General features: G+C 42.3%; 1 protein-coding gene across 1 annotated transcript in view; it reads left to right on the forward strand.

The window, feature by feature from the left end:
• LOC307151640 (uncharacterized protein) overlaps positions 1–17,747 on the forward strand; it is a 124,663-nt gene that overhangs the window by 54,605 nt on the left and 52,311 nt on the right. Inside the window, exons 47-54 of the mRNA XM_079859754.1 lie at positions 54–131; positions 294–441; positions 545–694; positions 1,153–1,225; positions 9,088–9,248; positions 9,338–9,527; positions 9,606–9,747; positions 9,825–9,958. Coding sequence (XP_079715880.1) covers positions 54–131; positions 294–441; positions 545–694; positions 1,153–1,225; positions 9,088–9,248; positions 9,338–9,527; positions 9,606–9,747; positions 9,825–9,958 — 1,076 coding nt within the window. The remainder of the gene's footprint in view (positions 1–53; positions 132–293; positions 442–544; positions 695–1,152; positions 1,226–9,087; positions 9,249–9,337; positions 9,528–9,605; positions 9,748–9,824; positions 9,959–17,747) is intronic.

Raw genomic sequence — 17,747 nt, forward strand, 5'->3', positions numbered from 1 at the left:
ACTTCAGTCAGTATTTTACAGTATATTCACATTTAGCAAATGTTTTTCCATAGTTCTTTTCACCTCCTGGATGGACAGACGGGATGGACATAGAGCAGATTGTGCCGGTTTTGACCATGTTTAATCATGCTGTAAGAGAGTTGTATCTTCAATTATACATATATAGTCCACCAAAGCCAAACTATTTCAAAAGTTATGTTTGAAATATATTAAATTATAAATTATATTTATAATTTAATAACAACGTTTGTACTTTTTAAATAATATTTCTGGTCTATTTTTATCCCCTTTAGCTTCAAGATCAGTCAATTCTTGAGCTTGTTTTAAATGAGTATCTGGGCACATCCACTGACAGGATCAAAATCCGAGATGGTTTTCGAGAGATGTTAGGAGACTCTTTGTTCAACATCCCAGCTCGCAAAGTAGCGAATTTCCACAGAGGTGAGAGTTTGTTCAATGCGCTGTAGAAGTATGACTGTGTTAAATTTGTAGAATGTTGTTTCAGTGATACACAACAATAATGATCAATTTCGTCTATTTCTAGATGCTGGTGCACCAGTGTACGTGTATGAATTCCAGCATTCTCCCAGTATACTTCAAAAGAAAAGACCCAGTTTTGTTGGAAGTGACCATGGAGATGAAATTGTATTTGTTTTTGGTTTTTGCTTTGCAGATGGACTTATAAAGCTGGAAGGTACAACCCCAATAATATTAGAAAATATAACAAATAGATTTAGTGTTTTAGAAGTACAGTCACACTAGCAAACTTTCACAAAATTCCACAGAAAAATGGTCCATTGTATATTGTCAGCAGTGTAGCGATGTATGAAGCACAGCTCACAGAGAAATCACTTTCAGACCAAGCAGCTTTCAGATGGTCAACACAGTGAATTTGCTTTAACACGTTGTGAAATATGCGTGGGGAAAACTTTCGGTCTCACACGAAATATCCAGTCATGTGTATTACTATTTAAATGACTGGATTTCGACTGTGAAAATTTGCAGAAAAACGTTAAATGTGACCATACCTTAAGATCTCAAACTTTAGTCTCATTGATATCATTAACCACAACAGTTGTCAAAGTAAGGATTTTATAGGTAGTGACAATCAATACAGTGTCTCTCTTTGTTTTTCTTCCTGTTTTAATTCAGGTGAACTCTCAAAAGAAGAAAATGAACTTTGTAGATCTGTCATGAATTACTGGGGCAACTTTGCTCGCACTGGGTGAGTGAGACAAATCTCATGTCCTGATTTTGCAGAGTTAGGCGTGTTCCTGGGTCAACATATTTTGCTGATATTGGAAGAACATTCCTGTCTGAAAAATGCATCTAACCCTATCCATACCCCTTAAGCTAACCCTACCCATAACTTATCCCTAAAATCAGAGGGAAATGATAGGTGAATAACACTGATAGAAGCACCTAACCCTGGTTGTAAGCATAAACTTGACATAAACTGTAAACTTGTCCCTCAAATCTGATTGGTTGATTGGAATGTTGTTCCAGGATCAACAAAGATGTTGCACAGGCTCAGCAGACAAGTCCAGGTGAAATTTTTCAGGGTGGTAGATGGATATCATGAATAAAAAGCTTTGTTTAAAGGATGAAATTCTTGAAAACACTACCAAGTAGTTTGCTATAATCTTTGAAGAAGTTTGTTCAAATGTTATAAATATTTGAAACAAATCAAATGTCTGCCAAATCAAATCTTGTGGTGCAACCAACATGCAGAAACATACTTAAAACAGGAAGTGAAATCATAGTGAAGACCCCTGCCGTCCTCTTGAGTCAGTCAGTTAAGGTTGTAAAAAGTCATGTGATGCGGCTCCCAAAAAAAACATGATATTTATGAATTAATACTGTTTATATTATAATTTATCATGACATTTGTAAAAAAATAAATTAAGTAAGTTTACAGTAGGTTTAATTTGTTAAAATCAGTTAATGCATTAGTTAACTTTAATAATGAGCAATATATACTTATACATTTATTAACCTTTGCTAGTGTTAGATATAAAAATATCTAAATATTTTGTACAAGATCTGTACATTCACATTTTAGGGTCATTAATTTCATACTGAAAATTAGGGCTGGGTATCGGCAAGGGCCTGACGATTCGGTGCATATCACGATATATTGCAATACAATACATATGGCGATATATTGCAATACTTTAAATAGAAAAATAATTTTTTTTTAAAAATAATAGAGCTGAAAATACAACTTGCTGTGTTCCAGCTGAGGTATTCTGTTATGTGTATCACATTATATTGATAACTCAGCAGAAAAATAAAAACTTCCATTCCAAATTATTAGCAAAGCTATTTGCATTGCAGTGCACTGAACAGTGAACACACTGAAATGTATGAAGTGCATATTGTGTCACTGAAAACTTTTAAACTAAAAATGAAGATGTCACAAAATGTATAAAACTGGAATTTCTTCTGTTGAATATAAAACTTATTGTGACTAATGTGGGTAACCAAACAGTTGCTGGTCCCCTTTGACTTCCATAGTATATATTTTCCTACTATGGAAGTCACTGGGTAGTGGGTACAGCAAATGTCTGGTTGCCACATGGAAGCCACATTCTTCAAAACATCTTCTTTTGTGTTCCGCACAAGAAAGAAATTAATACAGGTTTGGAACAACGTTTGAGAGTAAATAAGAACAGAATTTTCATCCCTTTAAGGACAAGCGGCAGCTTGTTTACTGTAATTTTAAGATCGGCACGCATCTAATATATAGGCATAAGACACGCACCCGATTTTCTCTCAAATGTTTGCTTTCACTTTAGATATAACCAGCTGTGTTTATGTAAACCTTGTGAGCGATAAATTATTAGCGCAATAAGACTCGAAAGATAACTAAGTAACCAGGCGCTGTTTGACTGGGTTTTAGTGTCAGTGCGTTTCGGGTGTTTGCGCTCAGGAAAGCGCATGTTAGAACAGCGCATCAGCACGCGAATGAAACGTTTAACCGGCAAGGCTTTAAAACACATGAAAATAATAAACTTTTATCAATTGTAGTGTCCCGTGAGTGTAACTCCTCTTCCTTAAAGTGATATATGACTGGTTACTGGTTACGTATGTAACCCTCGTTCCCTGAGTAGGGAACGGAGACGTTAGCGTCGGATGACGACGAATGGGGTTTCGCTTAGGAAGCCTATCATCTTCGAGTATATAAAACGAGCCAATGGCAATGAAATGCCATGGGTCTGCGGAATTTGCATAGCGTATCTCCGCCCCGCCCTGGGGGTATATAAGGAAGTACGCCGGCAACATGCAGATATGTCTTCGCTGAGGAGCCGAGACTGAACTCAGGCGTTCCAGCGGTACAGCGGAAGTGGCAGGGAGACGTAACGTCTCCGTTCCCTACTCAGGGAACGAGGGTTACATACGTAACCGAGACGTTCCCTTTCGTAGTCACTCCAAGTTACGTCGGATGACGACGAATGGGGTTCCCAGTGTAATCACGCCACCTCTCGACTGTCTTCCAGTGCCCTGCGTAAGTCTGAGCTCCCTGTCGTGAGACTAGCACGGACGAAGGAGTCCTACTTAACACAGGAATACCAAGGTACACTGGGAAGCATATCTCAATGGAAATATGCAACTATGCCCAGCCCGAAGGGGGGGACTTGGAATACACATATGACCCCGGGGGGCTGCATATGGAGAATCACTGGGGTGTCCAGCCGCAGGTGGAATATTTCAACCCCAGGGGTGGCAAGGTGGCTTGCCAAGGGAAAGACACATGCTCAAAGAGGCTTACAGTGGAATACACATGTGGGGGTCGCCCAGAGGGGGAACCATGCACATGGAGGCACCTAGCCAAGCGCGAAAGCTGCCAGAGCCATAACTCTGGCGTTGACGTCGACAGTGCTGGAGGAGACTCAGGGCTTATTAGGCTCACCTGGGGAAATATCGCACGTATCCCGTCCGTGGAGAGGAATGGCGAGCAAGCGAAGACACCTGAGCAGAATCTAGTACCGGCTAGTTGAAGCGAGTACATGAGAAGAAACTGGCTCCACTCAGAGATTGTAGAATCTCGCTAATGTGTTAGGTGTCGCCCAGCCTGCAGCTCTGCAGATGTCTGTTAGCGAGGCGCCATGCGCTAGAGCCCAAGAGGATGCCACACTCCGAGTGGAGTGAGCCGTTACACCAAGGGGGCACGGTCGACCTTGCTGCTGGTATGCCAAAGCAATGGCGTCCACTATCCAGTGAGACAACCTTTGCTTGGAGAGAGCCTTTCCCTTCAGCTTCCCACCATGACAGACAAAGAGCTGATCTGAGGTCCTGAAACACTGCGTTCTGTCTACGTAAGCACGGAGGGTGTGTACTGGACAGAGCAGTGCCAAGGCTGGGTCTGCCTCCTCCAAGGGCAGCGCTTGCAGGTTCACCACCTGGTCTCGAAAGGGAGTAGTGGGAACCTTGGGCACATATCCAGGCCGGGGTCTCAGGATCACGTGAGAGTTAGCCGGTCCGAATTCCAGGCACGCTTCGTCAACCGAAAATGCCTGCAGGTCCCCTACCCTCTTGATGGAGGCCAATGCAACCAGGAGCGCTGTCTTCATTGACAGGAACTTAAGCTCCACTGATTGCAGAGGCTCAAAGGGAGCACTCTGCAGGGCAGTTAAAACCACTGAGAGGTCCCAAGAGGGTACGAGGGGAGGACGAGGAGGATTCAATCTCCTTGCTCCCTTCAGGAACCTGATGACCAGGTCATGCTTTCCCAGAGACTTACCATCAACTGTGTCGTGATGTGCGGCAATGGCGGCAACATACACTTTCAGGGTGGAGGGAGACAGCCTTCGCTCCAACCCCTCTTGCAGGAAGGAAAGCACGACACTGATCGGGCATTTCGTGGGTTCTTGTTGTTTAGAAGAACACTTGACGAAGAGGTTCCACTTCAACGCATAGGCATGTCTCGTGGACAATGCTCTAGAGGAAATGATGGTAGCCACCACCGCTGGTGGTAGGGTACTCAAACCTGCCTCGTCCCGTCCAGGAGCCACACGTGGAGGTTCCAAAGATCGGGACGAGGGTGCCATAAGGTGCCCCGTCCCTGAGAAAGCAGGTCCTTCCTCAGAGGAATTGGCCAGGGAGGTGCTGTCGCGCATTGCACATGGCGCCCCAACCCGTGGCGGAGGCATCTGTTGAGACAACAACATGCCTGGAAACTCGTTCGAAGGGCACTCCGGCCTGTAGAAAACTGAGATTCGACCACGGGGTGAAGGTCTGATGGCAGGTCGGAGTCACTGGGACTCGGAGCGTGCTGTGATGCCATGCCCACCTCGGGACTCGGGACACTCCAAAGCTGAAGTGGTCTCATATGAAGCAATCCGAGCGGCGTGACTCCGGCTGCGGATGCCATATGGGCTGCCTCGACGACCTTCGTGAAGACGCGAGGAGACAGGGCTAGCCCGAAAGAGAGAACTGCGTACTGGTATGCCTGCCCCTCGAAAGCAAACCGTAGGAACGGTCTGTGTCGAGGAAGAATAGAGACATGGAAGTAGGCGTCCTTCAGGTCGATCGCTGCAAACCAATCCTGCTGTCGCATTCGAAAATGCGTTTGGCCGTGAGCATCTTGAACGGCATCCTGTGAAAGGAACGATTCAGGACGCGCAGATCCAGGATAGGTCGTAATCCACCGGATTTCTTCGGTACAATGAAGTAATGGCTGTAAAAGCCGGACTTCATTTCGGCTGGAGGGATAGTCTCAATCGCACCCTTCGCCAGTAGGGTAGCGACCTCCGCTCTCATGACAGGGGCATTGCCACCAACCATCATGAAGCAAACTCCCCTGAAGCGGGGAGGAGACCGGGCAAACTGAATCGCGTAGCCGAGCCTGATGGTCCTCGCGACCCAGTGGGACAGTCTGGGAAGCTCTAACCAGGCTCCCAAACATGTACCAGCGGGGTCATGCGGACCACAGACGTACCCTCGGTGGTGCAGCGAGGCGGAATGACCGGCCCAGGCGTGGGTGGCATAGCGACCCGATGCTGGGGCACGGTCATTAGCCGCGTCCTGCCAGGGGAAGACCAGCGTCCCACGGGGGCGTGCTCTGGCAGGGGTCTGGCAACAGAGGGGGACGAGAGTGGCGAGGCTCGTGAGCGGCGCACACTGTCATCAGAGAACTCTGTGTGCTCAGAGATGGGAGAGTGAGTTCTTTCTTTAACCACAATAGGGTGCTGCCCGTCGAGGGACGAGCAGCGGGAGTGGGAAAACCAAGGATTCTCCCCCGGCCCTCCACCGGGGGAATGAGCGGCCCTGCTACCATCTCCTGAAGGGAACTCAATGCCATCTCTGAGCAGCCCATCTCAGGAGCGCCGCTTTGCCTGGCGTTTAGCGGGGAGCGGGGCTGGAGTGGGCTGCGGGGCCTTCCTACGGCGTCCTCCACGACGCGACCCGGATGGAGGCTGCTGCTGGGGCCGTGCAGGAGGGGCGGGAGCCGTAGGAGGGTGCCCTCGGCGGCGAGCAGACTGAGGCACCTGTGCCGACGGCTGGGTGGAGGCAGCAGTGGGCCATCGGGGCAGGACGTGTTTTAACGCCTCAGTCTGCTTCTGAGCAGTCAAGAACTGCTGGGCAAAGTCCTCGACTGCACCACCGAAGAGGCCAGCCTGGGATATGGGGGTGTCGAGGAACCGGGTTCGCTCGGCCTCCTGCATATCGGCCAGGTTGAGCCACAGGTGTCGCTCCTGAACCACACAGGTGGACATCACCTGACCCAGGGAGTGTGTGGTCACCTTCGTTGCTCGGAGAGCAAGGTCGGTGGCGGCACGCAGCTCATCAAAGAGCCTGGGGTCAGTCCTCCCCTCGTGCATGTCACGCAACAACTGGGCCTGGTAGACCTGCAGCATTGCCATGGCATGCAGTGAGGAGGCCGCCAGCCCCGCAGCTCTATAGGTCTTCGCCACAAGCGTGGAGGAGAACCTACAGGCCTTGGAGGGGTGCTTAGGGTCGCCGCGGGAAGAAGCACTCTGAGGACATAGTTGCATGGCAACAGAGCGTTCAACCTGGGGAACCCCAGTGTACCCTTTGGCAGCCGGAGGAGGTCGACAAGCGATCGCGGGAAGACAAGGGTGCCTTCCAGGACCTCGTGACCTCCTCATGCACATCCGGGAAGAAAGGCATTGGGGTAGGGCGCTGACGAGGATCAGCAGCCGCCCCCAAAAACCAATCGTCCAGCCGCGAGCGCACCAGACCAGGTGGCGGGGACCACTCAAGCCCAATGGCCGCGGCTGCCCGGGAAAGGATGGCCGTCAGCTCGGGATCAGAATCGGGCAATGCTGGGACACCCGAAGGTGGCAGCACAGCCGAATCGTCACTTCCCAAGGACTCCTGCCCACCTTGTGATGCAGCGATCGACATCACATCTTCCTCTGGAGCGCCGAATGAAACCCGCGGCAAGTCAGAGGACTGTACTGCGGGTTCATTCGGAACACTCACGGGTTGCACAGTGCTAGAGGGAGGTGTGGAGCGTGGAATAGTCGGCGCTTTATTCCACACTGTACCGAAGTACCAGCTCTCGTGGAGCTCGTAGATCGGGGTGCGGATGAGGGGACTCTATCATGAAGGTCATTGAGTCTCGACCGCAACCGTGCGATGGGCATGTTCCCGCAATGGGAACGTGACTCATCCACAAACGCTGCCTTAGCATGATCAATGCCCAGACACACAAGACAGCGATTGTGCCCATCAGAGTCAGAAATGTATAGACCACAACCAGAAGTGCACGGGCGAGGCATCTTTAAAAAGACGTGCCACGTGCAAGCTCTTTTAGAAAGGAGATTTTCTCCGCAAGTGTTGAAGCAACCAGGGAGATGAACACACAAACTCTGGCAAATCACTACACAGATAAGCAGGGAATGTGCACTCGCTGGAACTCGCTGTCACACCAACACCCGGAGAGAGGCTTGTCTCGAAGAGAAAGTAGAGATAACTCAGAGTTGGCTGTGGAGTGAAGTGGTGAACTTGGCTCCGAAGCGAAAACATATCTGCATGTTGCCGGCGTACTTCCTTATATACCCCCAGGGTGGGGCGGAGATACGCTATGCAAATTCTGCAGACCCATGGCATTTCATTGCCATTGGCTCGTTTTATATATTTGAAGATGATAGGCTTTCTAAGCGAAACCCCATTCGTCGTTATCCAACGTAACTCGGAATGACTACGAAAGGGAACTGCAACTGATAGAATGCCCTGTAACACAATACTACGATAATTTGTGGAGGCATTTTAATCTTCCACGATCAAAAATTGTGATATCGCGCACCCCTAAACCAAAGTGCACCGGCACCCACACGTCGAGATTTCTGTATGCACAAGGAATCTGACAACAGTCGGTATGATCTGATCTCACCATCATCGAGTCCATCTGTGATTACATGAAGAAACAGAAAAAACTGAGACAGACTAAATCCAGAAGAACTGCGGAACGTCTCCAAGATGCTTGAAGAAACCTTCCTGCAAAGCTACAGGACTGTGAAAAGTACTGGCACTTGTGTTAAAATGCTGTAACGTAAGAATGCTTTCAAAAATAAAATCACTAATTTATTTATTTAACTTCTATTAATTAATTCAAATCAATATATGGTGTAACGACCCTTTGCGTTTAAAACGACTTTTGTCCAGGTACACTTGCGCATAGATTTTCAGGTAGCTTTGCAGGAAGGTTTCTTCAAGCATCTTGGAGACGTTCCCGCAGTTCTTCTGGATTTAGTCTGTCTCAGTTTCTTCTGTTTCTTCATGTAATCACAGACGGACTCGATGATGTGAGATCAGATCATACTGGCTGTTGTCAGACTCCTTGTGCATACACAAATCTCACTGGATTATTACAATTAATGGCAAAAATAATGTTTGGAAATGTAAACTGATATTTCCTACTGACACACTACAGCAAAAGATATAAATAACTGACTTAAAACCATTTTTTGTGTGTGTGTGTGTGTGTGTGTGTGTGTGTGTGTGGTGGTGGTGGTGGTGGTGGGGGGGGGTTATACATATTTGTTTTTATACAAATATGTATAAAAAGAATGCATTTCTAAGAGTTTGTTTTAAGCTATATTTTAAAAACTTTTTCAGGTCTCCGAATGGTCTGGGCCTCACATCGTGGCCTGAATTTGGAGCTGAAGCTGAGTATCTCAGCATTGGACTGGAACAGAAACCTGGAAAGGACCTGAAAGGAAAACACTTTAATTTCATGACTCAAACCCTTCCACGATTAATAAATAAGCGAAAGGAAGGCAAGTTATCAAAGTCAGCATTGTTTTAAAATTCGCTAAGGGAATATTCGCTATAATATTAAGAATGGTTGCACATTTGTTTTTGACAGGACCTGTAGCACATACCAAATTAGGATCTCTAAGAGGTTCCTTCATGACTGTGAAGGGCAAGGAAACTGTCATCAATAGCTATCTTGGTGTACCATTTGCCAGGCCTCCAGTGGGGTCTCTGAGACTGGCTCGGCCCCAGCCTGCAGAGAAATGGCAAGGAGTGAGAGATGCAACCAAACAGCCATCAATGTGAGATGCTACAAAACAGTATTTAAATTCAAATGTGTTTAGACATTTCCAGTATCTAATGTACAGTGGATTCTTTAGGTGCATTCAGGACAGGCAAGCGAGTGTCCTTGAGCTGGAGTTTCTCTCTATGGATGTGGAGATTCCTGAGGTCTCAGAGGACTGTTTGTATCTCAACATCTACACTCCAGTCAAACCTGGTGAAGAAGACGCCAAGTTGCCAGTAAGTTCAACAACAGCTTTTTGGGATTGAACGTCCTCATAGAAATTGGGTCGAGAATGTTTCCACGTGTTTTCTAGGTCATGGTTTGGATTCATGGTGGAGGACTTTCTGTTGGTTCAGCTTCAGTGTACGATGGCTCTGTTCTGTCAGCGTATCAGGATGTGGTCGTGGTGCTGATTCAGTACAGATTGGGACTGCTGGGATTCTTAAGGTTGGTCATAAATTATTTAACTGCTGCAGATTACCTGGATCATATGAAATGCTTAATGAAAGCGGAAAGATCATCAATTTTAATTTATTATTATTATGAGGTGTGAATATTTGCTCTGACAGCAATTTGATTCAAGTGTGATTCTTAAATGATGCATTGCATAATGAAATCTAAAAATTGGTCTTTGGTACAATTCATAATATTTTAATGAAAGTTTTTTTTTTATTATGGCAGCATGGTTCAAGCATAAAACCTCTATGCATAAAAGTAATGCATAAAAATCACTTCATGTTACATTGTTATTATATAAGACGCTTTATAATTATTACAATAAATAATAATACAATTATTCTGTATTAATTTTTTAAAGGAACACACCGACTTTTTGGGTCTTTAGCTTATTCATCGTATCCCCCAGAGTTAGATAAGTCCATACATACCCTTTTCATCTCCGAGCAAGCCGTAACTCTGTCTGGCGCACCCACCGCTAGCCTAGCTTAGCACAAAGACTGGAGGTAAACAGCTTCAGCTAGCATACTGCTCCCAATAAGTGACAAAATAACGCCAACATTTTCCTATTTACATGTTTTGATTTGTGTAGTCACAGTGTATACAAATAACAAGGTCACATGAGACACAGCCATCTTCTAACCGTACACATACTGGGAACTATATTCTCAGAAGGCGAAGCACTGCTACTTGGGCGGAGTGATTTGCTTGCAGCACCTGAGAAGCCCGTGGTGAGGAGCAGAGAGTTGGAGTAAATCACTCCGCCCAAGTAGAAGTGCTTCGCCTTCTGAGAATATAGTTGTATAAGGTTAGAAGATGGCTGTGTCTCATGTGACCTTGTTATTTGTACACGCTGTGACTATACAAATCACAACATGTAAATAGGAAAATGTTGGCATTTATCTCCAGTCTTTGTGCTAAGCTAGGCTAGCGGTGGGTGCGTCAGACAGTTAAGGCACGCACGGAGATGAAAAGGGTATGTATGGACTTATCTAACTCTGCGGGATACGGTGAATAAGCTAAAGTCCCAAAAAGTCAGCGTGTTCCTTTAAAAAACTATTAAAAATGAGATGCAAATATAACTGGATTAAAAACCCACAGTACTACAAGTAGGTAAAAATTTAGTCTGTAATTGATAAATTAATCAAATCTGGATTAAATTCTCATTGTCAAATAGATTCTTTTAATGATTTTTTTAATTTCAGTAGCCGTAATGTATTTATTTATTTTTTGTAAATAATTTGTCATTTTCAAATGTGTAGGTTTTGACTACAAAAAAAACTACAAAAAGGTTTTGACTACAAAAAAATCATTTTTTTTATTTTTTTGTAAAGAAACAAAGGTTATAGGTATTAGTAATTTAAAAAAAAAATCACAACAATACTTTAGGGCTACCAATTTTAATTTAAGGATGAATAACATTTTTAATGGCATTAAATTATTGCAATTAATACTTGTAACTTGGCATTAAAATGTATTTGTTTTTGTGCAATGTGCGTATTAGTGATGCTCTGAAATTTCTGAAACTGAAAAGATTTGGCCAAAATCATTGACAATTTCTCCACGAAACAATGACAAATTTAATTAAAGCTGCAAGCAGCATTTATCGGGGTTCAAGCTATTAAGGCCTTTAAGGGGTTTTAAGCACAAAAGCATCAAAAGTTATCAGGTTTTATTTAGCATGTAACCACTGACATAATAGATGGAAAAGACCATTTACAGCCAATACAGGCAATGTACCATAGGAAATATATGGTTTTAAAGCTTTTTAACAGTTATAGCGCCACCTATTGTCCGATCTCCATAAAATTTGGAATGCTTGTTAATGATGTTATGTCACATATGCTCACCGATTTTTGTGAAGTTCTGAGTTTTCATTTAGGATTTATAGGATTTTTAATGTATTTTGCCACGCCCATTTTATAAATGACCCTATTAGAGCCATCCAAATGCAAAATTTCAACTTTTTTTTGATAGTTTTTGATCTAGAGAGTCCAGAGAATTGTCCTAGACTGGTCTGGTTCCGATCGGGCGAAAAACCTAGGACTAGTTCGCAAAAGTAGGTTTTTAACATGTTTGCGAATATTTAATGAACGGTTTGATTGACAGCAATGGTTCTTGAGGCAAAGTTGTTCAGGATGAGGAGATCTATCAAATGATATGCATATTGTGTGGATATTTGTAACACCACGTGATTACAGAGCCTTAAAACTCGCTAGCACCAACTAGTGGCCGATTTCTTTCAAAATTCTTACAGACCTCTAGGGCCTTGAGTCGAACATGCCCATCGAGTTTCGTTCCGATCGGCCTCCGTTAACCTTGTCTAATAGGTGCTCAAATTTCATTGGCCGATGGCGGCCATGTTTTTTAAGATACGCCAATGTCCTCATACACATACATGGCACCTTGGACCAAGACACTGCATACCAATTTTCAAGTCAATCGGACTAACGGTCAGGTGGTTATAGCCTGTTTTATGTTTTTTTCATGTTATAGCGCCACCATGTGGTCAATCGCCGCGGTTTTTTTACTGTGACCTCAGATTGACCTCTTACACATGTGTACCAAGTTTGGTGAAGATACCTCATTTACTTCTGGAGTTATAGCCATTTTAGTAAAATAGGCCCCGCCCACAACGTACGTTTTGGCGGCCCTTAGCGTCCGTGAATCGAAATTTCAACTTTTTTTCGATAGTTTTTGATATTCAGACTCTAGAGAACATTTCTGCACTGGTTTGGTTCCGATCGGGCGAAAAACCTAGGACTAGTTCGCAAAAGTATGTTTTTGACAAAATTCAAAATGGCGGAAAATCTATCATGGCGGAAATGAAATCGGAGATATACGTTTTGTTCGTCAGGCGTCCAGCTTTCCAATGATATAAGACACTTGAGTCTACGTCATACGGTCTAGTAGTTATGAGCAGTTTTGCGCTTTTGGTTGCTATAGCGCCACCTATGGGCCAATCGGGGTCATACTTTTATAGGTTCTCCCCAAATTGAGGACTACCATTTGGCCAAGTTTCAAGGTTCCAGCTCTTACGGTTTGGTCTGCACAATGCGTTTTAGGGGAAAATAATAATAATAATAATAATAATTAAAGCTGCAAGCAGCATTTATCGGGGTTCAAGCAGTTAAGGCCTTTAAGGCATTTAAGCACAAAAGTATCAAAAGTTATTAAGATTTATTTAATAAGCATGTAACCACTGACATAATAGATGGAAAAGACCATTTACAGCCAATACAGGCAATTTACCATGTGATATATATGGTTTTAAAGCTTTTTAACAGTTAAAGCGCCACCTATGGTCCGATCTCCATAGAATTGTTTACTGTGACCTCAAATTGAACCCATACACATGTGTACTGAGTTTGGTGAAGATATCTCATTTACTTCTTGAGTTATAGCCATTTTAGTAAAATAGGCTCCTCCCACAACAATTTAGCACATTCTAGTATTATTTACTATGATTCTAGCATGATTTGCCATATTCTAGCATAATTTACCATGATATACTACATTCTAGTATGATTTACCATTGTTTACTGTGATTCTAGCATGGATTACCATAGTTTATCATGATTTATCATAGTTTACCATGATTCATCATAGTTTACCATGATTTACCCTGTTCTAGCATAGTTTACCATGATTTAACATGTTATAGCATGATTTACCATGATATACCACATTCTAACATGATTTACCATAGTTTATTATGATTTATCATGGCTTACCATGATTTACCCTGTTCTAGCATAGTTTACCATGATTTACCATGTTCTAGCATGATGTACCATGATATACCATGTTCTAGAATGATGTACCAGGATTGTAGTATGATTTACCTTGATACACCACATTCTAGTATTATTTATTATGATTTACCATGTTTTTAGTGTGATTTACCATGATTTACCACATTGCTAGCAATTATGTGAAGTATCAGTAAAAATGAAGTGATCAACTCTGACAAAATATGATTGTGCTACAATAGTAATTGTTATATAAGTGATTTTTTTGTGTTTTATTGTTATATAAGTGATTTTTAGTGTCTATTGAATGCAAAAGCATATGTGAGTAGACTTCATTAATAAGTAGAATGGCCAGCAGAGGGCAGTAGAAGACCACATATTGGCTCACTTTCACTTTAAACTTCTTGATTTTCACCATTTTTCTGCACTAAAGCAAACCAGTTTTTCCATTTTAACTCCATAATGCATGTTTACACACACACACGCACGCACGCACGCACGCACGCACACACACACACAAAGACAAATGTTGTTGTTGTTATTTCAATGCTATTGGGATATGTCATTATGAAAATATATTTGAATGGTCTATAAACATTTCACAAAGTCTTTGCAAGCTATTAATCAGATGATTCAGAATTTATTCAGAAACCTAAGACTACACACACACATTATGTTGTAGATGCAGACATTTGAAATGTATGATGTGATCAAACTGTCAATACTAATACTTTAACAGATGGATTTTGACTAAATGTAATTGTAAATGTTAAAATAGTGATTTTATAAAGTCTAAATATAAATTATAGAACAATATGACAAAATGACTATTTTGAACAGCAGGGGGCAGTAAAATACCACTTATTGGCTTAACATGCCATTATAATCATATCATTTTCACCTTTTTAACTGTTATAGAGGCAAATTTTGTCTGATCTGTCTGAAAATTTTCATGCATGTTCAGAGTGATATTTCACATGTTCTGACTTGTTTTTAAGAAGGTCTGAGTCATTCATTAAAGAGATATAGGCTTTCGGGGACACTTGGTAAAGGCTACATTTTGAAGTGAACCTATTATAGCTATCCAAATGAAGTAGTTCAACTTTTTCTGACAATTATTGATCTAGTGAGTCCAGAGAATTGTATTGCACTAGTTTTGAACATTATGATATGAAAATTATATGATCAGAGATGGAAAAGACCATTTACAGCCAATACAAGCAACATACCATAGGAAATATATGGTTTTAAAGCTTTTTAAAGGTTATAGCGCCACCTATCGTCCGATCTCCATAAAATTTTGCATGCTTGTTAATGATGTTATGACACATAGGCTGACCAATTTTTGTGAAGTTCTGAGTTTTCATTTAGGATTTATAGGCTTTTTAGTGTATTTTGCCACATCCATTTTATAAATGACCCTATTACAGCCATACAAATGCAAAAGTTCAACTTTTTTTTGATAATTATTGATCTAGAGAGTCCAGAGAATTGTCCTAGACTGGTCTGGTTCCGATCGGGCGAAAAACCTAGGACTAGTTCGCAAAAGTAGGTTTTAGACATATTCGTGAATATTTAATGAACGGTTTGATTGACAGCAATGGTTCTTGAGGCAAAGTTGTTCAGCATGAGCAGATCTATCAAATGATATGCATATTGTGTGGATGAGTGTAACACCACGTGATTACAGAGCCATAAAACTCGTTAGCGCCAACTAGTGGCCGATTTATTTCAAAATTCTTACAGACCTCTAAGGCCATGAGACGAACATGCCCATCGAGTTTCGTTCCGATCGGCCTCCGTTAACCTTGTCTAATCGGTGCTCAAACTTCATTGGCCGATGGCGGCCATGTTTTTTGAGATACGCCAATGTCCTCATAGACATACATGGCACCTTGGACCAAGACACTGCATACCAATTTTCAAGTCAATCGGACTAACGGTCAGGTGGTTATAGCCTGTTTTATGTTTTTTTCATGTTATAGCGCCACCATGTGGCCAATCGCCGCGATTTTTTTACCGTGACCTCAAATTGACCTCGTACACATGTGTACCAAGTTTGGTTAAAATACCTCTTTTACTTCTGGAGTTATAGCCATTTTAGTAAAATAGGCTCCTCCCACAACGTTAATTTTGCACCCCCTAGCGACAGTGAATCGAAATTTCAACTTTTTTTCAATAATTATTGATCTTCAGACTCTAATGAACAATTCTGCACTGGTTTGCTTCCGATCGGGCGAAAAACCAGGGACTAGTTCGCAAAAGTAGATTTTCGACAAAATTCAAAATGGCGGAAAATCTATCATGGCGGAAATAAAATCGGAGATATACGTTTTGTTCGTCAGGCGTCCAGCTTTCCAATGATATAAGACACTTGAGTCTAGGACTTACGGTCTAGGAGTTATGAGCAGTTTCGCGCTTTTGGTTGCTATAGCGCCACCTATGGGCCAATCGGGGTCATAATTTGATAACCTCTCCTCGATTTTTGTACTACCATATGGCAAAGTTTCAAAGCTCTAGCCCTTACGGTTTGGGCTGCACGATGCGTTTTACGGCGGAATAATAATAATAATAATAATAATAATTAAAGCTGCAAGCAGCATTTATCGGGGTTCAAGCAGTTAAGGCGTTTAAGGTTTTTAAGCACAAAAGCATCAAAAGTTATTAAGATTTATTTAGCAAGCATGTAACCACTGACATAATAGATGGAAAAGACCATTTACAGCCAATACAGGCAATTTGCCATGGGATATATATGGTTTTAAAGCTTTTTAACAGTTATAGCGCCACCTATGGTCCGATCTCCATAAAATTGTTTACTGTGACCTCAAATTGAACCCATACACATGTGTACTGAGTTTGGTGAAGATATCTCATTTACTTCTTGAGTTATAGCCATTTGAGTAAAATAGGCTCCTCCCACAACGATTTGCCACATTCTAGAATTATTTAATATGATTCTAGCATGATTTACTATCATATACCATGTTCCAGAATGATTTATTAGGATTCTAGCATGATTTACCTTGATACACCTCATTTCAGTATTATTTACTATGATTTACAATGTTTCTAGCATGATTAACCACATTACTAGCAATTATGTGAAGTGTCAGTGCAAATGAGGTGATGAACACTGACAAAATATTATTGTGTTATAATAGTTAGTTATATACGTGATTTTTAGTGTGTGTCCAAGTATGAATGCAAAAGCACATGTAAAATATTTCATTATTAAGTAGAATGGCCAGCAGAGGGCACTAGAAGACCACTTATTGGCTCACTTTCACTTTAAACCAGTTTTCTGCACTAAAGCAAACCAGTTTTTCCATGTTAACTCAATGCATGCTTACACACACACACACACACACACACACACACACACACACACACACATACACACACAGCATAGTTAACCATGGTTTACCATGATATACCACGTTCTAGTATTATTTACCAGGAGATAAACGACAATCTAGTATTATTTACTTTGATTTACCATGTTTCTAGCCTGATTTATCACATTACTAGCAATTATTTGAAGTGTCAGTGCAAATAAAGTGATTAACACTGACAAAATATGATTGTGTTATAATAGTTATTGCTATATAAGTGATTTTTTTAGTGTGTATTCAAGTATGAATGCAAGCACATGTTGAAATATTTCATTAATAAGTAGAATGGCCAGCAGAGGGCAGTAGAAGACCACTTATTGGCTCACTTTCACTTTAAACCAGTTTTCTGCACTAAAGCAAACCAGTTTATCCATGTTAACTCAATGCATGCTTACACACACACACACACACACACACACACACACACACACACACACACACACACACATAAATGTTTCAGTGATATTGGTGTCACATTCACCTTCATCACATTCACCTTCTGTCTTCATCACATTCACCATCTGTCGTCATCACCTGCACCTGCTCCTCATCACCCTCCTCATCATCACCTGCTCCTCATCATCATAACCGTCACCTGTTGTCCTTGTCTTGATCTGTGTATTTAAGTTCCCC

This window comes from Squalius cephalus, assembly GCF_949319135.1.
Source record: "Squalius cephalus genome assembly, chromosome: 23".
Classification (NCBI taxonomy): domain Eukaryota; kingdom Metazoa; phylum Chordata; class Actinopteri; order Cypriniformes; family Leuciscidae; genus Squalius; species Squalius cephalus.